This window comes from Camponotus vicinus, unplaced genomic scaffold (genome assembly GCF_025532165.1).
Source record: "Camponotus vicinus isolate PSW18456_S1 unplaced genomic scaffold, iyCamVici1.0 SCAF_8, whole genome shotgun sequence".
In the NCBI taxonomy this organism is placed as follows: Eukaryota; Metazoa; Arthropoda; class Insecta; order Hymenoptera; family Formicidae; genus Camponotus; species Camponotus vicinus.
Window position 1 is genome coordinate 15,185,526 of NW_028141980.1, and position 24,681 is coordinate 15,210,206.

Sequence of the window (24,681 nt, forward strand, 5' to 3'; positions counted from 1 at the left end):
TGAAATAATATTTTGCAATTTTTTTATTTTGTAAAATATGGAAAAAGATTTACATATCTAAGATTAAAATTTATTTAATGATGAATGCTTAATGCATCGCTTTGTACTTCGTGACTTAATTGTGTCTGCAGATTGGATAATTTGTTTTTTAACGCCGCAATTCCCATCATAACGATATTCTCAGGTTTTAATGCACCACTGCTTTCTACATTGAAGTAATATTTGTTTGGTTTGGCTTCCCAATTAAATGGTGCTTCATCTAAAATGTACATTGTGATATATACAATTATAATGTAACTCTCTTTAAGAGATTATGAATGTTTTACTACTCACATTGGTCCTCTTCTAATTCACTGTATTCTGACTTTGGCCACTCGTCTGGTTTAGGATACAAAGTGTGCCTCATAGCATTATCCGGATCGTACTCAAAACTTACACCAGCAGTTGGATTCCATTTGGCATGCTCCTTTCCAAAACCTTTCTTTGCATATGCTCTAAGTTTCAACTCTTGTCCCTTTCTTAATTTTACTATTAATATTTCTAAAAGATTTCATATACAATAGTATGAGTTATATTTTCCTTTTTTTTTTTTTTTAATATAATCATTAGCACACAAAAAGGTACATAATAAAGGTGCACAAACCATCAGTCTCTCCATATTCGCTTGCTTCATCTTCCCTGTGTCTGGATGTGACAGGTAACACTCTAGGATCACTGGACTTGAAATCTGCAGTAGTTACATGTCTGGTTTGGTCTTCAGTGCACTTAACATCTAGTGTGAATTCAACGCTACATTCTGGACAGAAATCCATACACTGACAATCTCTTGTGAATTGTATCCTGTCGACCACCTATGCAAGAAAATTATTCTTGGTCAATTAAATTGTATCAATTAAGTTATTTAGCAATGTCTTATTGGATGACAGTTGAAAAATAGTTTTATTATTTTGCATTATAAGTACGTGATTTACTCAAGTGCTTAATTTTCATTCTTTTAATCACCTAAGGCATATCAAGATTTGTCGAGAAAAAATCTTTTTAATTTTTGATAAAGAAGACCATTAATATATGTGTCTACATACATCATCACTAATCAAAGGTATCATCCCAATTCGATGTGCTAAGAATTCATCGCTCAAAACAGTAGAATTGGCTTCCAATTGTATCCAATCTATGGCCATAGTTGGAGTTTCAGCGATGAAGACACGTCTCATGCTATTTGCAACACTGATATGGAAACGTGAATTATAAATTAATTGAAGCTATATTTTTTTTTACATTTATATCTTTCTAACCTCATCTATCTCACCTCAATTCCGTATCTTCCACTTGAAATTTAACATTTTCTTCAGTTAAATCCGAGATATGAACCGACGGTTGATTAGCATACGGCATTTTATGTTGTAATTAAAACAATTTTTTATTTATAGTCTTCTACTCACCGTGATTTACAGTAATAAGATCAATCTTCTCTACCACCTCTCTTATAATCTGTATGTATGAATTTCTAAAAGTGATTACGCTCTCTGTGGACATTAAAAACGTGAACATAAACTACGAAGCCACGAATGTTCTCAGAGGGTAACATATAATGTACACAATTTCTGGTTCTGTTCCGTGCTATATAGCAAAACGCTTATACACATAAATGTAAATAAATTTTTAATATAAGTTTTGTAGTCTTCTCTCTCTCTCTTTATATATATATATATATATATATATATATATATATATATATATATATATGAATGTATTTATGTGCACAATATTTCACAGTTATAGAAAAAAATACATATTTCTTTTAGAGATTGATAAAGACAACAAACATGTGAAATTGTTAAAATATTTTATTAAAAATCGATCATGCATCACTCGACAAAAATTTATATTTTATAGATACACATATATATAATGCACACATTCTCAAATAAGTAAATCTAAACTAATACTATGAAAATTACATTAATTCCTTGTGAATTCAAACAAATTTTACCCTACGTGTAATATATACAGCATAATATAACATTGGTGGGAGATTTAAACTTAATTCTATGCATTGTAATGAGAAATACATGTTTTTTTTTGTTTTAATTTGTTTTTCTTGTCTAATATGGCACTTATGTTTGGTAAAAATTGGAAGACGATAGTAATGCTCCACTATTGTGAATCATAACATATGCAATGAATTTCATTAATCTTATGTTTGTATCTCTCCCTTATCATTAATATAAATTTGTTCTAATGATTACATAAATAGAAAATAGATTAGAAAGACTAAAAAGAAATGCATTGAGAAATACACTGCTCAAAACGATTAGTAGAATATTTTTTAAACATGTGTATATAAGATATCTAGTAGAGATCTGAAATCCTAAATATTCTTTTAATGCACAACTTAACGCACGTTTTGTAAATATGTAAATATATTTTCGTTTAAATATAATAGTTTTTTAAAATACTAGTTTAAAGTTTGGAGATTTTGCTCATAGAATTCCTTAAAGATTTAATTAATATAATATCGTTATGAGTAGTGTATTAAAACTTTCAGTTGGAAATGAATATGCCTAATGAATATTACAAAAGATAATACACGTATTATCAGCCCGACCGACCAACGACTCTCAAAGTTCGTCGATGAAACGCTCGATATCTTGCAAATGGTCACCATAATCTGTCGCTTCGCTACCTACAAAAGCATCATGATGGTCCAATATTTCTTCAAATGATAATCTATTATCGTGATCATCATCGGAACCTGCGAATAAATGATCCACCTCGTCGTTTGCTATTTCTCTGAAATAAATAGATAAGAAGATATAAAAGCGATATTTCGCTTTTGTGAATGTTTACAGGGTAAAGTTTGCCAATTTATTTAAATTCTCTGTTACAAAAAATTCATTTTTATGAATTTTTAGTGAAGTTTACACGATCTTCAATATACATGAAAATAATAAAATTCTATCATAATCTTGGAATATAAATTATTATAAAATTAATATAAATATGAATAGAAATTTACATTATATTAACATTTATTAAGTTTGAATCTACTATTATATGAGATTATTTGAAGCAATAAGATGCATTTCATATTTAATTTGAAAATTTATTGTAATAGAATTTTAAAATATTACATGTGTTACAATATACTCACTCATTACTTGGAACAAGCCAGGAAAGAATTTCATCCGAATCCAATCTACCATCTCTGTTTTTATCATGTTCATAATCAAATTTATCTTTTTCTGATAGTAACCATTCTTTATCCTTAGATTTGGCTCTATCACCAACATATTCCTGAAAATTAATGTATCCATCTTTATCTGTGTCTTTGTCTTCCAAAGCTTGCTTCAACAATAAGGGGAACATTCTAGGTGTCTCCTCAGAATGTGTATAAGCTTCGAATTCCTCCGAATCCAAATAACCATCTTTGTTTAAATCTGCAGCTTCAAATATCTCTTTATCATTTTGGATAAATTTATCATCAAAACTTAAATCTTCAGGGTTGTTGCCATAAGTATCCTGCAAGATTTCATCCCAGGTCACTTTGTCATCTCCATCTATATCAGCTTCATCTAAGCGATCTTGAGATTCTTCTGCAGACAGCTTACTATTTGCAAAATTTATTAATTTTTCTTTCAATAATTTGATAAGGTTATTGACACAAGTAATTTTACCTGAAAGAACGCAAAATCCAGGCTTTTAACTCATTTCTCTCTATATATTTGTCATTATTCAAATCCATCTTAGTAAGTAAAATTCCTAATCTCATTTTAGATTCTCCTATTGGGAGTTTATCAAATTCTTCCGCTTCTTTCGTACTTCCTTTAAACAGAAAATAAGACATTCAAAATGAGATATACCTTCAAAATGAGTAAATTTAATTTAAAGGGGAATGAATAATTTATATATATCAGATATGATTATTTTCTTTTAAACAAATTAACTGTTCATAAAATGAGTTACAATGAAATCGTACTAGCATACGTATGTACATACAGTTTGGAACTTTGAAGTCTTGATGAGAAGATGTAAATAAATAATAATAAAAAAAAATATATAGATCTAATCCTAAAAACTATAATCACCCCGTACCTAGGATGGCTTCGTGATCGAACTCATGATGATGCTCGCCGTCCACGTAATGATCGGCGTCGCGGGAGCCGAAGGCCCCGTCCTCTATCCTTTCATTTCTGTCGAGCTTGTGATTATGCATATGGATGTGAGCGGAGGCGGTGTCACCGAAGATCGGCAGCGATGCGGCGACGAGGAGCAGAGCAACGTATGCTCGAGCCATCATCGCGTGTCTCTCGAGAGCGAGACTGAAAATAATGCACGCTTATAAACAATGACGGAGCATAACCTCTTCGTCGACTTGGAACGATATTTTGACAGATGTCACGCGGCTCTACGTCCGTTGTTCGACTGACGTTTGACGTTTGACACGGTTCACAACGGATATTATCGATTACTTTCCATTTTACGTACGCATGGCGACGATTACACGGGGAAAATTTTTATATATGTTTTAAGAGCAAGGATTATTTCTGAGAAATTGTGCGTAAAATGTTATTTAAGAGAAAAAAATGTCGAAGAGCATTTTCTCTATTTTCTCTACATATTTTAATTTTAGTTATTTTAGTTTATAATTACACGCACATATGCGCGCGCACTCACGCAATATGCCCTAAGAACTTATGGTTATTATTATCAAATGGTTTATTTTTCTATTTAGCGCGTCTTTTTAATTTTTACTAAATAAATAAAACATAAATCTGAAATCTCTGAAATTGTCAATAACGAAAAGAAAATAAGAGATTAAAATTTTTCGTAATGATAAACAATATGCGTTTGTATATAGATATTACCGGTTCGAATGCGCGCCGCGCCTGCGCGATAATCGATCTTCTTGAAGTTACTCCTTTTCGCGCGAATTAACGGATAGTCTGACGTTATCAATTTTTCACGTTTCGAATTATACGTCACTACAATCGCACAGAGCAATTTTCGTTCGCGTCGCGTACAAACGCGGTCCAAGAGTCGTGTTAAAAGTCGTGTATGTCCGTCACGAGTGTGTATCGAATATATTCTCTCGCGTCAAGTGTGCTTTCGTTATCGTCGATCGCGCGATATTTCGCTATTTTTCTACATACGTAAGCGGCGATCTTTGATCGAAGTTTCCGCCTTGAATCGGCGTCCCGAAGAGTCGGCGTCGCGTCGCGATCCGACAACGAAAGGAAGCGACCTGGGCACCGGATGCTCGCGATTCCTTAGTCGTGATGCGTGTGCGGAGTCACGATTCCGGGAGTGCTGAGAGGCCGTTGTTCGAAAATAGTCGGCGGCTATCGTCGCTGACGTATCGTCGCATCTATTTTCAACTGTGCATACGTGTCGGCCGATTCTCTCGAACGTGTAAGTTGGAAGTTTCTTTATTTAAAGCATCGGATCGATAAGGGGAGCGAAACTGCATCGAGCGCCTAGAGTTATATCATAGGCTGACACCAGCATTTTACGTTGCGGCTGTTGAGATGGAATCAGTGAGTGTTTCTCGATTTTATATTTTTTATTATGTATACCAAGTAACATTCATGATATTATAATTATTTAATACGTATAAAAGTATATGTATAAAAGTAATAGAAAGTGTGTACTATTTGAATTTTACTATTTTATATTTATTGACTGACTCGCAAGCATGAAAATTTCTTATTAAAATATGGAGGAGCTTCAAATTGGCGGGAATCGCGCGATAGTCGATTTTTGAACCGTCATTAGTTAGTGAGTGACTGTCGGTAAATAAATTACGAAGTGTAGATAACTTATCTGCAGTTGATATATTTCTTGCAAATCGACTTTTTTAATCGTCGATAATAACGTTCGCTTTGAATACCGATAATTTATAGATATTGTATATTTTAAATATATTTTAATAAAAGTTAACAAGTATATATGTATTACTATTTATGATATCATGAAAAGTATTTTGATATTATGAAAAAGATTATGAAAAATATTTAATCAATAACATGTATTCATACGTTGAAAAAATTTAATTACGAATAGCTATTTATTCATTAGTAAAGAGATTATTTATATCATATCGATATTTTTCCCATATTTCTACTGATTCTGCTGATATTATATATGCTGATATACATATTTTTATATTATTCATATTTGATTTTATTTATTAAAAAAAAATTAATTTTTTACAAATGTTTTATAATTAAAAAAATATATAATATATGTGTGTAGGAAGAGCATAACTATAGTAAAATATCAAAGAGAAAATAATGCGATATATTCTTATTATACATATATATTCTTATTATACATACATATACATATATGTATAATATGATATGTGTATATATAATATGATGTGTATGATATATTTTTGTTATATAGTAATATATATTATATAAAAATATATATCCCACACATCGCATTATTATATAATAATATTTTTAGTCAATTTAAAGTAAAATAGCTTTAAACTTTAAGAAAATAAATTAAATGACAAAAATTTCTATTTGATTTTTTTGAGAGATTTAGAGAGGGACTTTAATATATTTATAATAGGATAGAGATAGTTACTATATATTTTGCGACACTGATATCTTATGATATTTTCTCTAAGCTCAAAAAGTAATTTCAAATTAAGATGTTTGTTATTAAAATATAATGCTGTGCACAAATGAATGAGATATTCTATATCTATTCTACATTTGATATATAATTATGCACATTCCTATATATTGTATGATATATAACAAGTTTTGTGGTAGGAAATTAATATCAACGAAATTACATGCGTATACATATTTTTTTGCAGCACGAATTAGTTTAGCAGAATCTCGCAGAGGCTCGCTTGCGCACATTTATATTATTTTCATCGAATTTCCGCAATATTCCTTTTATTATGTTAATTAAATTCTGAATATTAATCTCTCGCGCATTTACGTTTCCAACGCGCGGGAAAGCGAATATCGCGTAAAATCTGTTAACAGTTATAATTATTAAAATATGCGTTTAATTCGCGAGGCGTAACGCGCATCAATGTATTTTAATATATATTCCGTGCCAAAAATTCGAAATTGTCACTATCTTTTGTGCCCATCGACCGATTGTATGCAAATTACCAAAGGGCGAGAATGGTCAGAACTGATTGGCGAAACGGAAATACGGCTGTTTTGCATCAGTACCCAACGTGAATCGACTTCCGGTCTTTTCTAGAATTCTCGCGGGAATTTTTAGATCAAAAGAATTTAATATTGTTTTTCTTGCGGAAAAATATCCGAATATATTATAATAATTTTCTATATTTTAAAAATAACGGATTATTTCATTTATTATATTATATCTTATTCAATTATCTTTGAAAAAATATCACTTTATGTGATGTTACATTCAAACATGATATAAAGATTTTCAAATGATTATATTATATACTTTAATATATGTATTTAATTATATATTACTTTGTTCTTTTTATTTTCACATACATATAGTAATAAATTGGTTTATCAATTATGGATTAGGATATTACAATTAATCGTCGAGGCAATATTATTTCGCAGAATGATGGAAATAGTGGAAAGAGCAATTTCGTTGTTCCATATAAAATTCGGCGAGTTTTGCATCACGGATATCTATTTGCGTAATTTCTCGCGTTTCGTTCCGCCCGAATGTTCGCGACGAGACGGGGATCCACGACGTGCTCGTGTGTGATTTTGACTTTACTTCGGCGGAGTGCGAAGGATTGAGAGAAACGCCAAACGGGCGCGTTGCGGCGTTCCTTCTGACATTCAAATGTTGGCCGTCGCCGACGACGAAAAAGGATACGTACGAACCCGACGCCGCCTATTCATCGCTCAAAGGGATCATTTATCAACATATTTGATATGCTCCCCACACCTATCTCCCTTTCTAGCCCGATATAGAGGAGAACCGCATCACGAGAGCGCGCACTCCCTTTCTCTCTCTTTTCGTCTGTTCGCGCACTCGGCTTCCATAGAAATAATATGCTAATCGCGCGAAGGCGGAGTTTAAAAAGTGCTCCGATAAATTCTCGAGACTTTTGACGTAATTTCGCCCCTTCTCGCCGCCGCCGCAACGTCTTCCGAAAGATTCTTTTTGCGCGCGCTTTCCGGCGTCTTGAGAGAACTTTACCTTATACCGTGTAACATATCCCCGGTACACATATATCATCGAAGCGATATACTTCTCCTCCTGGATTCTCGTAGATCCTTCGAGTCGCGTCGCGCGTGATTCTTTTTTCTCTTGATCAAAATATTTGCTGGAAAAATACGGATGTTTCTGTAATAAATACTAATCAATTAATTTATGATAACAATATAATTCGAAGTTTGATTTTGAAAATAATTTTTAACAATATAATTAAAAGACAAAAATTACAATAATTTTACAAGCCAAATTATATGTTTTTTATTATTCTTCAAATCAAATCTCATACGTTTGCGAGATTTGTTTATAATATAAAAAATTCTTTTGTAATTTTTTAAGAAAATATGTGAGTAAAAATTTACTGTTTATTTTACCCATTCCGTGAAAATATTCACAGAATAAGTAGAGAAATTGAGTTACATATCCGATCGATTAACAAAACCCTTTTGAAAGTCGAAACCTTCCAATTTTCTGTATGCAGTTACGTGCTCGTGCGTGTCGGAACGACGCAAGTGATTGACGCGAAACGTTAAGATCATTTACAAATCCCCTCATCGGCACTTATGCGCGCGGTGACGCATACGCACATATTTATGCACCCCTGTCCCTTTACATATATCGAGACCTCATACATACATCGGTCATATTAGCCGCAAAAGCCCAGACGCCTCAATACTGAGAAACGACATCGATATTTATTTAAAAGCGTTTGTTTAGAACTTGAAATTGGGGCCACCGAAAAAAATTATAATCAAAATGTAATTGTTATTTTATACTTTTTTAAATTTTCTCGTACTGAATATTTTTTATATTTTATTAATACGAGAGGCAAGTTAATTATTTTGATCACGAATGATTTTCATACAACGCGATTTTCGAAAGTAATAACAAGACTCTGTGTATTCTCATTAATCGTTATAGACGTCCGCGCCGGACTAATCAATCGAACGTTCATTTTCGAAACGCCACGTCAGCGAGACACACTTTCAAGCATATTGAAGCGGGATCCGCGGCCGAGATCGCCATTTACTTTAAGTCCCCTTTCCATATTTATCTCGATCTACTTCATTACGGCCACTTCAGGCGCTCCTTTTTCCGTCTTCTTTTCCGTCGAGTGTCTTTCGGTTAGGATTACGACTCACTCTCCCGAGCGAACGAATGGCCGCACGGTTATTAGGATCACCGCCGGCGCAGATTGCTTTTGCGCGAGCCCAGAATTTATGGACGGCGATGATAAAGTCCCGCGAAATCGTAATCGAATGTCTTTCACGACGATTCTGTTGGAAAAGTCCTCCATGAGACGACGACTGTAAAGTCTTCGTCTCGTTGGATTGCGTTCTTTAAAAAAAACTCATGAGACTGTTTTTTAATTTAATCGTTGATGATTCTAATTTGTCATTTTAAAATTTTACTGTGTGTATGTGCAATGATTAATTCTTGATAATATAATGATTAATATTCGTGATTAATTCTTAATAATAATTTCATATGTGTATAATATTTTAAACAGTATTTTATTAATGATTATATTAACACATTAATCAATAATTAGGAATATAATACATTTCAGTAAAATATTAGAATCTTGAAAGAAAATAATGCAATTTTAATTTCGGAAAAATCGCGGGAATTGATAAAATAGAGAATAAGTTTTATATAAATAGTTATTCTATTAAAGATATGATAAAAAATTACATCTTATTTTATAATAATTTACAGTGTCATTAGAGAATATTCTAATATAATATATCAATTATTTATAAACTATGATTTTGTGTATTGTATCGTATTATATTCTTGAAATTTTTTAATTATATTTTGTCTCGAAATTTTTTAGTTATCTTTTATCAGTCCGATAATTAAATATTTCATTGATTTTTTTCCTTAAAATGAAGAAACTAGCTTAGAATACATCGAAAAGTATTGCAAGTATTCGCGCAGTAATATTCAGGAATTCTCCTACCCCCTGACGAGGCATACGCCCTGCGATTTAAGTCGTCAACTTTTATGGGGGTAGTTTTCGCGGAGACGGTCCGCGACAAGCTAGTATAAAAGGGGGTGGAAGCTTCCGGTGATATGGCGTCTTCTCACGGAATATGGCGGCAACTGTATACAAGAGATAGCGACAATATTGAGGCGACGAGAGCGCTCCAAAGAAAACCGAGCAAATCCTGCTTCGCGTTCGTTGCAATGTCGGGTCGACGTCCTTTCTCGATACCTTTTCTATTCGATTTTATGCCGCTTATCTATCACTTTTACGTAATAATAAGTAGCGTTCCAAAGCACTTCACAAATCACAGATAATTTTTTTAATTACATATTTAGTCAATTCTCTATAAATTATTTTAGCGATAAAATTGAGAAAAAAACGTAATAAATACTACATTATAAAAAGTAAAAATCCGGAGTAAATATTTTTATATACAAAATTTCGCGGTGCGTGGAAATGATATCATAAACTGGATAAACATCCTTTTCGTGAATTGTAGAGGAGGAGGGTTAGGCCTCTCAAGGGGTAGGGTAACCGCACTCGATGATCGTGGATTAACACGGGGATTGCGCTGAAGTGCGCCTTCCTTCGCAATCCGCTGATTGCATCTGGCATTTGTGTCACGCTCTTGAGCGCCCGGCCGATATGCCCGGACAAATTGGAAATTGGTATTCAGCCCGTTGCTCGCCGCTGGACGGCCAGACGGATTTGCGAAGGAGCACCTTAGTTCCCGGATAACTGAGCAAGAGTGTTTGTACGTGGGTGCGCGCTGCGGAGTAAGCGACGTTAAAGTTGCTCAAATCGTTTCTCGATGATCGCCTAAGACGAGCGCCGGAAGACTAACGGAAAAAGAATAGAGCGGGTCTATTATTGTATAGTAGCATGGTTTAAAAATTTTTTATCAAAAAAGTGTAGGATGTGTAAACCATTAAAAAACATGTAATAATATAAAAGAGCATTTAATAATAGATAAATGAGTTTTTTAAACAATATGTCTAATTCACACGTACATAATTTACATTTTTAATTCAATATACATTAATAGAAAAATTTACAACATTTATGTAGGGATATAAGATGTGAGAGAAAAACAATTTGAGTATAAAGAGAGTTATTATATCAGAACCAATAGTTAGTCACGTAAACTAATTTTAGGTAGAATTAAAAATTGCGTTATCGATAATTCGGACTCATTGCGCGACGCAGTGGAAAAACCCGCGTATGTTCGGCCAAGTAGAAATAATCGCCAACAGTATCCAGAATAATTTATGATCGACCCAATTACGGTTTCTCTTCGCACGCGTTGTTCGACATATTTGCAAAATGTAATTTATACGAGATTGTTTATTGCTTTTTAAGCGGAATATATGGTTATCGAAAAATTTATGCGTACAAAAGCACAAGTGTTAAAAACTTCTATTGATAAAGTTCTTGAACTTGTTTTCTTTGAGTTTTTATATTGACACATGCACATATTATTGTTTGCTACTTCTTATTTAGTAAAATATATTGCAATATTATATTATAGTTTATTTTATATTATATTATATACATATATGTGATGATCAAAATTATTTTACACGTTGTAGCACACAATTGTAGCACATATGATACTTACATATTTAAGAATGCATAAGTAGTATTGTGAAATATAAGAATAGATTTGAAATGAGAAATATTATAGTAATGTCGCGAAACAATCATCGTTATGCATCTCGTGAAAATTATGACAGTGCCTTGCAGCGAATTTTGCCGGCGACTGTACCCTGATTTACTTCCAACCGATTCGCCAGGAAATCGAATTATCCCCGCGGCGAGCACGCGGAGAAACCTCGAATTAAGAAACACTGAGACCTGCGGAAAATATCGGCGCGATATAAATCAAGGCCTCCTAGAAACCTTCTTTTTCTCGTCCCTATTCCACATTCGTTATCGGCGGCGGTGATCGATAACCGTCGCGGCTTGTCTCTCGTGAAACGAACGAACGCGAGCACGAATCTCTACGAAATTCCTCATTTCTCGAGCAATCGAAAGAACGACTCTAATGTTTGTTGCTGGCAATTTTGCGATCGCGAAACGCATCACCGATCGCGAGAGACGAGCACGTTAATCGTCGACCATCATCGTGGCTCTCGCGCTCAGCTTCCGTTTCCAGAGGCAATCGATACTTGAACATCCACAGAAATTTTATATCCCGGAGAGGAGGAACATCTAAACAGTTAAAAACTTGGTTCGATTACCCATAAAGTGTCCTCGTTCGGCATTCTGTTTCTAGGGTACTTAGGTAGATTTTATTTCACGTGCTTTACGACCACCGTACATCTCATAATCTCTTCACTTGCTTCAGGATGCGGAAATTTCGAACGTAACGTGAAGAAGAAATTCCACAAAACCTGTGCAAATAAATTATTTATTGTAAAAGTTATATTTTAAATATATTAGTGATTTTTGTTTATTTTACGCAATATTTAGTCGCAAATTTGCTGCAATTTTACAGCGTTTTGGAACATTCGATCTTTGAATCATCATGAACTTAAAAAATCGACGTGATCCGCGGTCCTTCGATATTGCCAAAGTGACCCTTACCTCTTAGTGGGTTTAAAGAGCCGGAGCACTCTCACGGATGTGCCAAGTTAGGAGGAAGCACGGGGGTGGCGTCCTTTAGAGAGATCCTGTGCTTAATGGCGCTGAATCACAGATTGCGCGCACCCCTAAATTTGAATTTATTATCAACCCTTGCCCGACGAAGCGCCGCGCGGCGGCGGATGGCGATCGTACGGACGAAAGAATAATTTCCCTTCGCTGCCAATCGGCCGCCCGCTCCGTCGGGCGGCTCCAGGAGCTCAAGCTTCTAAATGCCGAGATCATCGTTTTCTCATCGAGATGGAAGCGAACGTCTTTAATCGACTTCGCGGACTTTTTCATAGCGAAATCAGTTTCAATTTCGCGTGTATACAGTTTCATATAATTTTTTTTATTCCATCTTTAATACTTTTCGTCTCTAGATTTCATCTTAGATTAAAAAAAAATTATTTTCATACATATTTAATATAATAATACATTTATATAAGATTTAGATTATTTATGTAGAATAGAACAGGATTTTTTTACTTATTATTTTAGCCGCGTTTCAAACAGCGATTTAAAAAATCGGTAAAAAAAAAATTTTGAAGAAACAGATAGTTTTCAAGATAAAACTATATTTTTTGAAGTAAATCTATTGATACGCACAAGCTGTCGGAGATGATATTTTTCCAAATTCCAACATCCGTGTATGTCGAAAAGTTAATTAGTCGTTTATCTATCCTAATGCACATCTATCCCGGGTACGCATACGACGGCTAAATGAACACGTTAAATGAAACGACACTTAACGCGGTCGCCGAGCACGTTGCATATCCGCGAACGAGCCGTGTCAAATGAATGCACCCGCGAGCAGCGGCGAGTCGACCGGATGCGGTCTATCGTCGATCGCCGTTCCGTTCGATCGGTTCCGCGATGCGTCGCGGAACGGCGACGGGACGGGACCACGGGCTGATAAATCCGACGTGTGTATCGTTAGCGCGATAAATCAATTATAATATTCCACGGTTAGCTTGGGGTTGTTATATCGGTTATTAGTAAAACCCGTCGGCGTTACGGAAGGCGGCACCCACATATATCGCGGCCACGTATATATGTTTCTCTCTATTACAAATTTCGCATTTTCTCCCTCTCCTCTCTCCTGCTTTCACGGAGAGAGGTGGTGGTCCATCATCCGCATTCACTTCTCTCCAGTGGCGCATCCAGATATTTTCAGACCCCGATATAATTTGGATATGTCCACAACAAAAGAATATTTCCGAACCAAAGAATATTTAATTTTAAGATTATCGATTTTTTGATATTTGTACATCGTCTTAATCAAGAGAAAAACATTTTATATATTGAAGTTTTTATACGTACAATGAAATAAATATAAAAATAAATTTTTAAAGATTTTTTTTTTATATATAAAATATTTGTAATTATTTAAAGATAAATAACTTAATGATAAATATTATTTATTATTATAATATTATTTAATATAGTTTTTTATGAGAGAAATAATTATATACATTAATATTAATATACATATATTATATATTATAATATACATATATTATATATAGTACTATTTATTGTATAAAATTAAATATATAATAATAATCAGCTTATTTGAAAATCCAATTTCTTATATGATGACTCATCTTTAAAGCCTGTGTGAAACTCTGAACGTGTATCTATTGCGCCTAATGGATAATCCGCCACTGTTTATCTCATATCTCTTCTCCTTCTCTTCCTTTTCATCTCTCGTTTATCTCGCTTTCTCTCAAACATTCGTCCTATTTCTCTCATCTCTCTATTCTTCTTCTCTCATTTCGATAAATACACGATCGGCCACCCCCCCTCCCCCCGACGAACCTACGGATTCGCACTTCGGTAACGCCCGGCATTATTCACCCTTTATTGGATTTGCCGATTTTTCTCTCGCGAGTCGCGATGCGCGCGCGATGCACCATGACGTCTCTCGGCAACGACCGCGAATTTGCAACAATAGTAGCGACATGGCCGATCGTTACAAAACGCGCGGGGGGGCATAAATCCTTTGCGACCCTTTCCGCGGCGATGCGCAGGGCGGAAGAAGACCGATAATGGTTTTCAGACTCGTGCCGCTGCTGATACATCCCGACAGTCGCTCGCTTTCGAGAAATGTTTTCTGCATCAGTCACCTGACGTTTCTTATGTACTTACAGTGCTCCTATTAAATTGACACGAAATATCTTACACAAAACTATCGATGATAATTTTTATCATAAGATATATGCATAATTAATTATATTAATTATAAACTAATTCAGAATATCGTGAAAAATAAAAAGTTTTTATGCCAAATATAAATTAAGATTATTAGCGGTTTAGATACAATAATAATTTCTTGAGAAAGAGATAGATTACCAATGAATATTTTTCAAATTATTATGTTATCTAGACGCGAGATTCTAATATTTGTGATAAGGCGTCTCTCTACGAAAGGCAAGTTATATCGGAATATTGGAATTTCTCGGACTGAATCTTCCGTGTGTTTTTAGCGGTGATATGGGGAAGCGAAGAGGGTTGGTTCGGCACTTCCGACTTATTCGTCCAGATCTAAAGATTTGGAACGCACCGTGAATTCGCATTTGCATACTCCGTCGATTTCGCCGGTGTGGCTCCCGTTCTCCGCGACTCTTCTATACGGTCCACGACTTAGTTCTTTCCTCCGTCTCCGATGCAAATTACAATATTCCCGTGCCATTCGTTCGGATACGAAAATATATGCGTCTCCCGATCAAAATAAGATACGCGCCTTTTATTCTCCCGCGCCGCGGAATAAAGGAACTTTGCTTCGATCTCTCGCGATCCTTGCACCTGTGCTCGCAATTCATGTGTGTAATATTATATTTTTTATTGACCTTTTATTAAAATTAAAATTAAAATTTTTTTTAAATTTATTTTTATATAGAAAAATAGAAATTTCTTAAATTTTTAGATATTGTTCTAAGGAAAAATTATGCATTTATTATACTCTAGATATATAAAACAATAATCTATATTTTATTATTATTGCAAAGATGATTGCTTATTATTTTGTTAATTGAAATAATAGAATAAAAAGAAAACTAATATAACTGTATATTGAAAAGATTTAAAGGTTTTACACATTTAGTTTTATAAAATACTCTTAGAGATAATTCTATTAATAATTGATTAAAGCACATAGTACCTACGTATATTTTATATAATATAATAGAAACTTTATGCATTTCTTTCTCAAGGCAGTAATTTTTCTCTTTACACAGAACCACTGTCACAATTTTCATAATTCTTGTTGAATACGATTGCTATTGCAAGGAAGGCACGTGAGTCGTAGTTTTAATGCAAGAGAATGCTTGAGAATGTAAATCGGTCTAGCAGCCATTGAATCACGCGGAATGCACTAATGCGGACGCGCAAATCTTGGGGTGCGCTTTAAAAGATTAAAATTTTACCCAGGTCTTTTCAAAAAAATCGCTCGTAGTTTGCAGCACGCGAGAGATCGCGCCTCTCGTGCGTGCTCGCTTCTACAGAATAATGTTTCCCACGCGGCCGATAGGGCGTACTCCCCAGGCGGAACCGCAACTTTTTTCCTATGGCAATATTTAGATAAACCTTGCTACGTGTGTCGACTAGAGAGCAGGTAGAAAAGATATGTTGTAAAACATTATATATTACCGCTTCCACCCACGGTTTCATCCTATTGGCCCGTGACCAATTTCATCTCGGCATAACTATTCTTTTATGGGAGACCAATGGCTGGACATAATGCAGAGTAAAAAACATCATTTTTATAACTTGTTCGTTTTTAATTAGTAGTATCTGTCTAAAGTAATATAATTTTATTAATATTATATTTAAATAATATAATTTTATTAATATTTATTAATATTATATTTTTTATTATATTTATTCTGTTTTTTTTTTACTAATACCATTTAATAAACACTTAACATTTTACTCTCATTACTATTTTTCACTTACATTATAAAAATAAATACGAATGTTACTTGTAAAATACAAAAAGAGTCTCTAATCACTGATGCCGAAATATATCGAAATCGCGATGCTAATTCGCGATCGCAATCGCGAGAAAAGAGCGCAAAAAATTTCCGCTTCCAACGTCGGTGACGAACGATCTAATTATTTTCAGACTTTCCTCATTAGCTGCCCCTTCCCCTTTTGGTCGATACAAATTGTTTCCTTTGTGCGCACCGGTAAGTTATCTAAATCGCGTCGAATATTTCCGCGGCGGATCCGCCGGAGATCCTCACGACGACGGTATTCACCGTTACATTCCCGTTAAAAAGCATCTCGCGTATCAATTTCACGGGACAACGCGGTGCATCGCGGGTAATCCGGCGTGGTGGATCGTCTTTTTGTTCCTGGACGCTTAATATTGCTTGTCCCGCCGTAATCTCCAACCCCCGACACCCTGTTACACCCTGCGCATCCCCTCCGCGGTCGCCCCCGCATTTCGCTCCACTACGTTCCGCCGTCCTCCTCCTCCACCTCCACCTCCACCAGTAGCGTAGTCAGACTTTTCCTTTGCCGGTAATCCTTTTAGCTCCGTGGAAGGCTTGCATTTTCCGCCTATACACAGATGTGGAGAAACTTAACGCAATTATAGAGCCGCGCATTAGTCTTTTGTAATCTACAGTTGGCGGCAAGATAAATTTAACGATGTCAAATAGAGTTGGATTTTAAAAATTACGAAAAATGGGTGAAATTACAATAGTGCTGTAAAAATCTGACGTAAAGGTTCATGAGTATTTGGAGGTACGAATAGGGCGAAAGTTAGACCGGAAAGTGTTAATGAGTTAATGTAAGATTACACAAACCGTATTTAATTAATCGTTTTTATTTTTTTCCGCAAAATCGCCGCACTATGCGCGCTTCGCAGCCGGCTCGCCAGAAGCGCGCGAACCGCCACAATTCCGTGGTACTTAACGTAAGTACGCCGAGGGAAGAGAGAGTTCGGTGAAGAGAGGAAATAAAGAAGCGCCGCTCGCTCGGCCGCGCTCTCTCTCGCCCGGTCCATCCCTTTCGTCACCGCCGTCGTCTCACCCCCTGCCCGCTACCTCGTGCTCCGTATCGCGGGACAATGTTATTTTACGGCGCGGTGAGTTTGAGCCTCTTTCATCCGGTGACACGGTAGTCGTGGCGATGGCGATGGTTGCGGCGCGGTGGTTTCTAGCAAACCGCCACACCCTCGTGACTGCCTCCGCCTCTATCTCTCCGTCTCCCTTCATCTCTCTTTCTCTCTCTCTCATTCTCTTTCACCCCCTCTTGCAACGTGCAACGTTTAATCTGATCAAGCGCGGATTATATCGGACAGCACGCTGACGAGGAGGAAAAAAATCGTTGCAGCGCGACAAGAGACGATCTTGTGCGTCATGTTGAGCGTTTCCGGTATTGCAAAGTGCTGCTTCAACTATAAATGAAATATAACATATTGCATTTTTTCAGAGAATCAACATTGTACGTGTATCTTGAATCAATTGGCGTCGATGTTAATGTTGTGAATTATATTAAAATATTATTATGTATTAAAAACTCTGGCAAAAATTTTATATTTCAAAATTTTTTTATTTTATAAGAGAATTAATCTATAATAATTTTAACAATGTTATATTATAAAATTGAAACTTTAATATGTTTCTTAAATAAGAAACTCTTCGCGAACTAAACTTGAGAGATACACTAGTTGGCAACAGAATTATATTCTTTAATTAATATCAACTGAACTTTTATTTAACAAAATTTTACAACTCGAGATTTAATTATATTTATTTGTATTTGAGAGAATACGACTTTAAATTGATTAAAGGATTACATTGATATATACGGTAGTAGTATAACTTTATTTTTCTATATTTTACTAGTTTTTATATTCATATATATGAACAAGGCAAGTCAATATGTCATATGATGTTGACCAACATTATGACATTATACGAAATAAACGCGAGTTTTAACGAAATCGGATGGCGTTCTTGTGAGATCGCTTACGCACGGTGTCGGGAAAATTGGAGAAGGATAGCAGGATCCTGCTCCGTTTTATTAGATCAAACGGACTGTGACCAAGCTGTACGTTCTACTTGACTCGGTCACTCGGCTCCTGTCCGACCGAATAAACGTCGCCGTGTCTTATACAGCGCCAGCCCCTCCTTCCCCCTTGTCGCCACCCCTCGAGGGCACTTTTTTACGTTATCGAGAGACCCAAGTGTCATCCCGACAGCATTTTATCGGCCAACGTGCTCGCCCGGCTTCTCAATTTCATTTTTGTCGCCCTCTTATTGTCGATTCGTTGATACGACTGGCTACAATCGGATAGTCGAGCAAGTATACAGGTTGATTCGCTACTGGCATAAAGTTTTATGACAGAATTCCTATTTTAAGACAAAAAATTTTTAGAAGGAACTTTCAAATCGATAAAATGCATAAGTAACTTTTAATTTTATAGGCAATTAAACAATATAATTAATACAAAATGTATTTATAATTGTGCATTTTAATTCATATCATATATAGAATATTAAGATGCTAGCTAAATCTTATTAGATTCTAGACAATTCTAGACAAATCCTTAAAAAGTGACATTCGGATAGGGATTTTATTCTTATCGAAATCTTGCAAAATTGTGTCTCAGGCAACAAGAATGATAAATGAAATTTTGAACGATTCGATCGATCGATTTATTCGATCGCAAAGGGCAGCGTGCGAATCATACTTATTGTTAGATGTAATAGCCATATATCGTCTCGACACATCGCCTGCGTCACTTATTGCAACGACGACGATGGCGTTGGCCGTAACTCGATTTTGCGTTCCATCTGAGACACTGAAAGTCCCTCCGGCCGTCCAGCCTGCCCGTCAATAAGGCAATTCGCTGACCCGAATTGGCCCCATTGCCCGGAGAAGAATGACTTTCGGGACGATATTTCACTCCATGAGAAAATATTGAAGATGCCCTCGTGACGATGCTACAAAGAAGCGTTAAATGTAGCAATCTAGTCCTCTTTCTACTCCGATATAAAATCGAGTTATTGAAATTGCTGGTTGAACGAGGCAACCTAAAGATTTTTCAATGACAAAAGATATCTATTACAAATTTATTGACGAATTCACAATTGATTAAAATTTTAAACATATAATGATGTTTTGCATTTCAAAAATATAATCTTCATAATTAGATGATTATTAATTTTTTTTATCATTGAAAATTAATTTTATACACGAAATATCTCAAAACGTTTTTTCTGATTTTATATATACTGATGAAATTATATGAATATTTTCAATCTTATTAATACCAAAATTTAATACAGATGGAAGATTAAGATCAAATTCGACACTTGCTCGATCAAATCGTACTTTTCGGATCGTCGCGTTCAACTTCGCGCGATCAATTCGCATTAATTTTCAGAAGATGCGTCGAGTTCAGAATATTGCGGGAGATTTCTCGTGCAGGAAAAAAGATGGAAGGGGCGGCGACGAGAGAAGAAGGACGGATTCTGATTCGCGAAATATTCGTTCGGACTGCTCGAGAGATCGTTGTCGCGGTTATTATTTTTCGGGGGATAGAAACCCAGCGGGCGCGAAGAGCACGGAACCGAATCCAGGATCCTTATCTAACCATAAAGCTTAATCCCCTGACGTGGAGGCGCTCGTGCGCTAAAAAGTATTTTACGAGCTGCTTATACGTTTCAGCGGTCACCCTGACACTGAATCCAATTTTCCCGATAGGATCTTTAGTAGGGATCAGGTGTTAGAGGTCCGAAAGGTCCTCCACGTAGAATGTTCGCACACATACACATTGTACGCGTTCCCGCGCAGTACAAGTGACTCTCTTTCTCTTCCGAAATTCTTTAAACTTTTGTTTTTTTTTCGAATAATTTATTACGTACCTAGTTTCTAACACCGGAGATAATTTATTATATTCATTCTTAGAATATGTGAATATTTAATTTTTAAAAATAATTATACATTTGTGAAAGAACATGCTATATATTAAAAAAAAATACGAAAAAGTATATGATAAAAAATTTATCAAAATATTCAATCTATCTAAATATTATAGCATCAGAAAAAGTGTTACACACAGTTTATGCACAATCTTCAAAATTACATATTAATTTACATCATTTATAATAATTATCGATATAAATATATAAAAGCGAACAAGAAAAACGATAGATATCATTAGCATTCGATCGACGTGACTATGATCTACCATCCATCGCCATATTTGAATATTTCTCGTTCCGGCGGCACCACCGGAGGCAGATAAAATGCTTTACGACGCCGAGGAATTAACCCTTGATTTCCGCGCATTACTCTTACCACAGAGTCTACCGAGATAAAGGGGTGGCTGCTTCCTTACTATCTCCGTGGCATAATGGCCGACGAAGAAGGGCACCGTTCATCGTGAAAGATATAATGGAGCCGTGGCATGGCTCCACCACGGGCCTGTGCACCCGCGATTTATGGTTTCTTTTATTTAGGGAAATAATGGTGCAAGGTTACCGAGGAGCATCGAGCCATGAGCCGTCAGCTTTTCGCTTTTTAGAACTAAACGTGACGTGTCGCAAAACTAAAGATTCTTAAGAACGGTCTACTCTCATTTGCTTGTAAAAGATTGAGGTTGAATCTTGTCTCTAAAAAGTAATAAATTTTTTTCGTTTCATTTTTTCGATTATTTTTATAATATAATTTCTCATAGTTTTCATAAGTTAGAAGTTTCCGACAGGTAATAATTCATTGCGAAATTTGGATATCGCGAGTATTAGGAATTCTTCTAGTGTTGAAAGAGGATCATCTTCCTAATCCCTCTCTTATCGAACACCATTCACAGGATGCGTCTTCCGCATGCAGCTGCAGAGATTGCCGCCGGAATAAAGAGACAGAGATAGAGAGAGAACATCTTGCATTTCTCACCCTTGCGCGGAACGTGGGCGAGAAGAGCCGAGGCGAATAGGCTTCTCGCTCGCGTGCTCCCGATCTGTGTATAGGTGCGAGATGGTCCGTCGAGTCGGCGGTATCAATATTCATCAGCATCCTATGTTCGGCTGGCTCAAATTCGTAGGATTAGCCGGAAACTTCGCGCCGCTCCCTTCGGTGTTGTAACCGCCTGTGCGATGTGCGGCGAGAGAGCACGCAGAGAGTATGTATATACACACGTATACATACACAACACACAACACGCGGCGTAAACGAGAGAGATGCTGTTCATGACATACTCCGTACAGAGGGAGATGCGCATAGGCGGGCCCCCGGGGCTGGCGTTCGCCACCGTGCGATGCTCCATCGCGGGATTCTAATCCGGGTAGGCCGGATAGGCGTGTGTGACGTCATATTGCATAACAATTAATCAACGGGCGATAACAGCTAGCCAGCTCTCGACGAAGTGGGAAGCCCTGATAATCATTTCACCGGGCAGCTTAAAGTGCCACTAGTTAACGCTAAGCCGATTTAAAAGCGATTTAATATCCGGAATATTATACCTGGTCGCGGCGTTCGCGAATACTCGACAATAACGTCGCGTAGAAACGGTCTCTCGGTTGGTTTCTTAGCTCATATTCTCCAGCATTTTGTAAAGTTTCAATTATCAATAGTTTCAATTATACATTGTTATATTCTTATCTTCGTATATCATTTTGCAACTTATACTGCTTGATTTTTGCATCTAATTTTTATTTTATTTCTGATTGATAATTCTTATATATATTGAGTAAATAAATCCTAGAATCTTGGATTTAAGAAAATTAATTTTTTTAGGCACTTTCCTCGTCTACACGAATCAAAAATTCATCAACGAATGTATTCTCGATGACATCGCGTCATTAATAAGCGGTGGCACCAGCCACATGCTCTCTCTTTTCTGCTTTCCTCTCCGCTAATACATAATGCCGATCAAACAACTGTTTAAGCAGTCCCGAGTTAAGTGCGTTCCATTCTTTCGCGAGTACCATGTCGTCCCCTGGTTTGTCCCTGGTCTTTAATATCTACGGCGGGGATGTTTTTGGCCCCACAAGAATCTCATCAGCAAATTCTCCTTAAATCCAGCAGTTTTCCATTCAAACAAATTTGGTGTGATTCTTTCTTCTATCGATCTACACTTTTCATTTATTAGATAAAATATGTAAATATATATAAAACAGGGCGAAAAAATTTATTTTCTTTGCAAGAACACTCATCACGTTTGCAAAAATATTTTTCATCTTTCTTTTCTCGTTTCTTCAATGTGCGAAAAATATTTGTTAGTTATTGAAAGCTGTAAATCACAACGCTGTCCTGTCACTCATTGATCTTTATTTATCGCTCGCCTATCGCGACGGTGATGGTGACTCTCTCTGGAATGCTCTCTCGCATGCAGGGTAGGTCAATAGTTTCACGCCGACGAGAACGTGTATATCCCATTTTCGTAGGCCGCTGATTGAGGACAGATGCACGAGTAGGGGAAGTGCACTGTACAGCGTGGAGATGAGGGTACAGTCGCTTACAATGACCCCGAGAGAAGCACAATAGCGCACCGACTCTCTTCAACTATCAGGGCCACGCTACCGCCGCGATCCGAAAATCACTCGTCTATGACAAAGAGCCATGTTCGCGTTGCCGCAAATATGCCATAAATGCGCCAAGGTAAAAGTATCGATTGTCTAAAGATTCAGTACTTCCGATATAATCCTATAAGTCGAGTGGTCGATATCGACATGGAGTGCAATTTCCTTTCGCGATATTTTTGTCTAATAAACAATGCCATTGCGAATTATGATATGTTGCTATTTAACATAATATTATGAAAAAAAATGTTTAATTTATATAATATATATATATTAATAATATTTTTTATTGTTATATAAAAAACTTATCTCGTATTAATTAGCTTTTCTTGGAACAGAATATTTTATTTGTCGATCGAGACTCGATAGAAATATATTCAAGCATCTGATATATCCTATATAACTTTTGCAATATTTGTGATATGCAAGTCCTGTCAATCCATTTTATTAAGCGCCGATGTGAGCCGATTTAAAATTTGTTATCTAATATTAAATCATTGCACGGGAGAGGGATTTGCGCAGCAGCGGAAAGTATTGAAATAAACGATTGCGCCACAGTCTGATTCGGCGCACCAGAAACGCGGTTCGTTTCCATAAAATCTGTTGCTCGCACCGACGCCCGAAATCCTAATTAAACGGCAGATTCGAAATCGTCGGCGGACCACGTACAAGCTTAATCCGCGCGCGAGCGCCGATAATATCGATCGATCGATGCGCGCGTTGAGTTAATTAAATTAAAATACTCGTATAATAGCGCGCCAGATGGCACGACCAGAATATACAACCTGGTATTGAGTAGTCCACCCCACTTGCGCGACCATCCCCTGACATAATACGTAACTCGTTTAGCCTTGCAGGTTGGCAAAAAAACCGGGGGTGGGAGAATAGCTGGCAGGATTGTCACGGGGTTTTGCTTGGCCAAAGTGTTTAGGGCCTCCCTTTGGTTACTTTCTTGCGACGTCAAATATCGCACGTAATATTTTAACAGTTAACGTTAGACATCATTACTCTGTAATATGAATGAAATATCGAAGGCAAATAGAGAATAAACAGTGAAATTTTTATAAATGATAAGCACAAAAAATATGGAAATTTTTTTGATATTTAAAAGACAAAAATAAACAACAAGTATACATATTTATGTCAGTATTATTCTTTTTTATTATTGTTTATATATATTGTTAGTTGAATAGTAATGCAATGAATTTATGATGATGAATAAAAAATCTGAATTTTATAGAATTTGTATTTCTAAAAACATGGAACTATTTTTATAGTTTATTTTTAGATAGAGAGGGATATTAAGAATCTACAATAAATTACATATATTTAAATAAATGTATT

At 35.9% G+C, this 24,681-nt stretch overlaps 2 protein-coding genes and 1 long non-coding RNA gene across 6 annotated transcripts in view; 1 reads left to right on the forward strand and 2 right to left on the reverse strand.

Moving 5' to 3' along the window:
* Window positions 1-5: 5 nt before the first annotated feature.
* Rpii33 (RNA polymerase III subunit RpII33) lies at window positions 6-1,508 on the reverse strand. Of its 2 annotated transcripts, none has more exons than XM_083106288.1 (5): window positions 1,310-1,508; window positions 1,083-1,227; window positions 644-851; window positions 334-540; window positions 6-259 (listed from the first exon to the last, which is right to left on the reverse strand). In XM_083106288.1, the coding sequence occupies exons 1-5, from the start codon at window positions 1,393-1,395 to the stop codon at window positions 75-77; spliced, it is 831 nt and encodes a 276-aa protein (XP_082962414.1). In that variant the 5' UTR covers window positions 1,396-1,508; the 3' UTR covers window positions 6-74. The 2 variants fall into 2 exon arrangements, with proteins under 2 accessions (XP_082962414.1, XP_082962415.1); XM_083106289.1 differs by having other exon boundaries at window positions 1,443-1,465.
* Window positions 1,509-1,829: 321 nt separating this feature from the next.
* Window positions 1,830-5,392, reverse strand: LOC145975552 (reticulocalbin-2). Its single transcript, XM_083106110.1, has 5 exons — window positions 5,154-5,392; window positions 4,096-4,322; window positions 3,678-3,825; window positions 3,155-3,610; window positions 1,830-2,793 (listed from the first exon to the last, which is right to left on the reverse strand). Exons 2-5 carry the CDS (start codon window positions 4,298-4,300, stop codon window positions 2,622-2,624), a joined length of 981 nt encoding a protein of 326 aa, XP_082962236.1. The 5' UTR covers window positions 4,301-4,322; window positions 5,154-5,392; the 3' UTR covers window positions 1,830-2,621.
* Window positions 4,935-24,681, forward strand: part of LOC145975553 (uncharacterized) — an 80,141-nt gene continuing 60,394 nt past the window's right edge. For all 3 annotated transcript variants that reach the window (XR_014440007.1, XR_014440006.1, XR_014440008.1), the window contains exon 1: window positions 4,935-5,537. This is a non-coding gene — a long non-coding RNA (uncharacterized LOC145975553). The remainder of the gene's footprint in view (window positions 5,538-24,681) is intronic.

Bases quoted from the DNA above. Each gene is read 5' to 3' on its own strand.
- Rpii33 (XM_083106288.1), bottom strand. From the start codon at position 1,395: ATGCCGTATGCTAATCAACCGTCGGTTCATATCTCGGATTTAACTGAA. The intron at 1,228-1,309 runs GTGAGATAGATG...TTTCCATATCAG, and splicing joins GTGGAAGATACGGAATTGAG to TGTTGCAAATAGCATGAGAC. The intron at 260-333 runs GTGAGTAGTAAA...TGTACATTTTAG, and splicing joins TGAATTAGAAGAGGACCAAT to ATGAAGCACCATTTAATTGG.
- LOC145975552 (XM_083106110.1), bottom strand. From the start codon at position 4,300: ATGATGGCTCGAGCATACGTTGCTCTGCTCCTCGTCGCCGCATCGCTG. The intron at 3,826-4,095 runs GTACGGGGTGAT...TTCTGTTTAAAG, and splicing joins CGATCACGAAGCCATCCTAG to GAAGTACGAAAGAAGCGGAA. The intron at 3,611-3,677 runs GTAAAATTACTT...TTTTGCAAATAG, and splicing joins TGGATTTTGCGTTCTTTCAG to TAAGCTGTCTGCAGAAGAAT.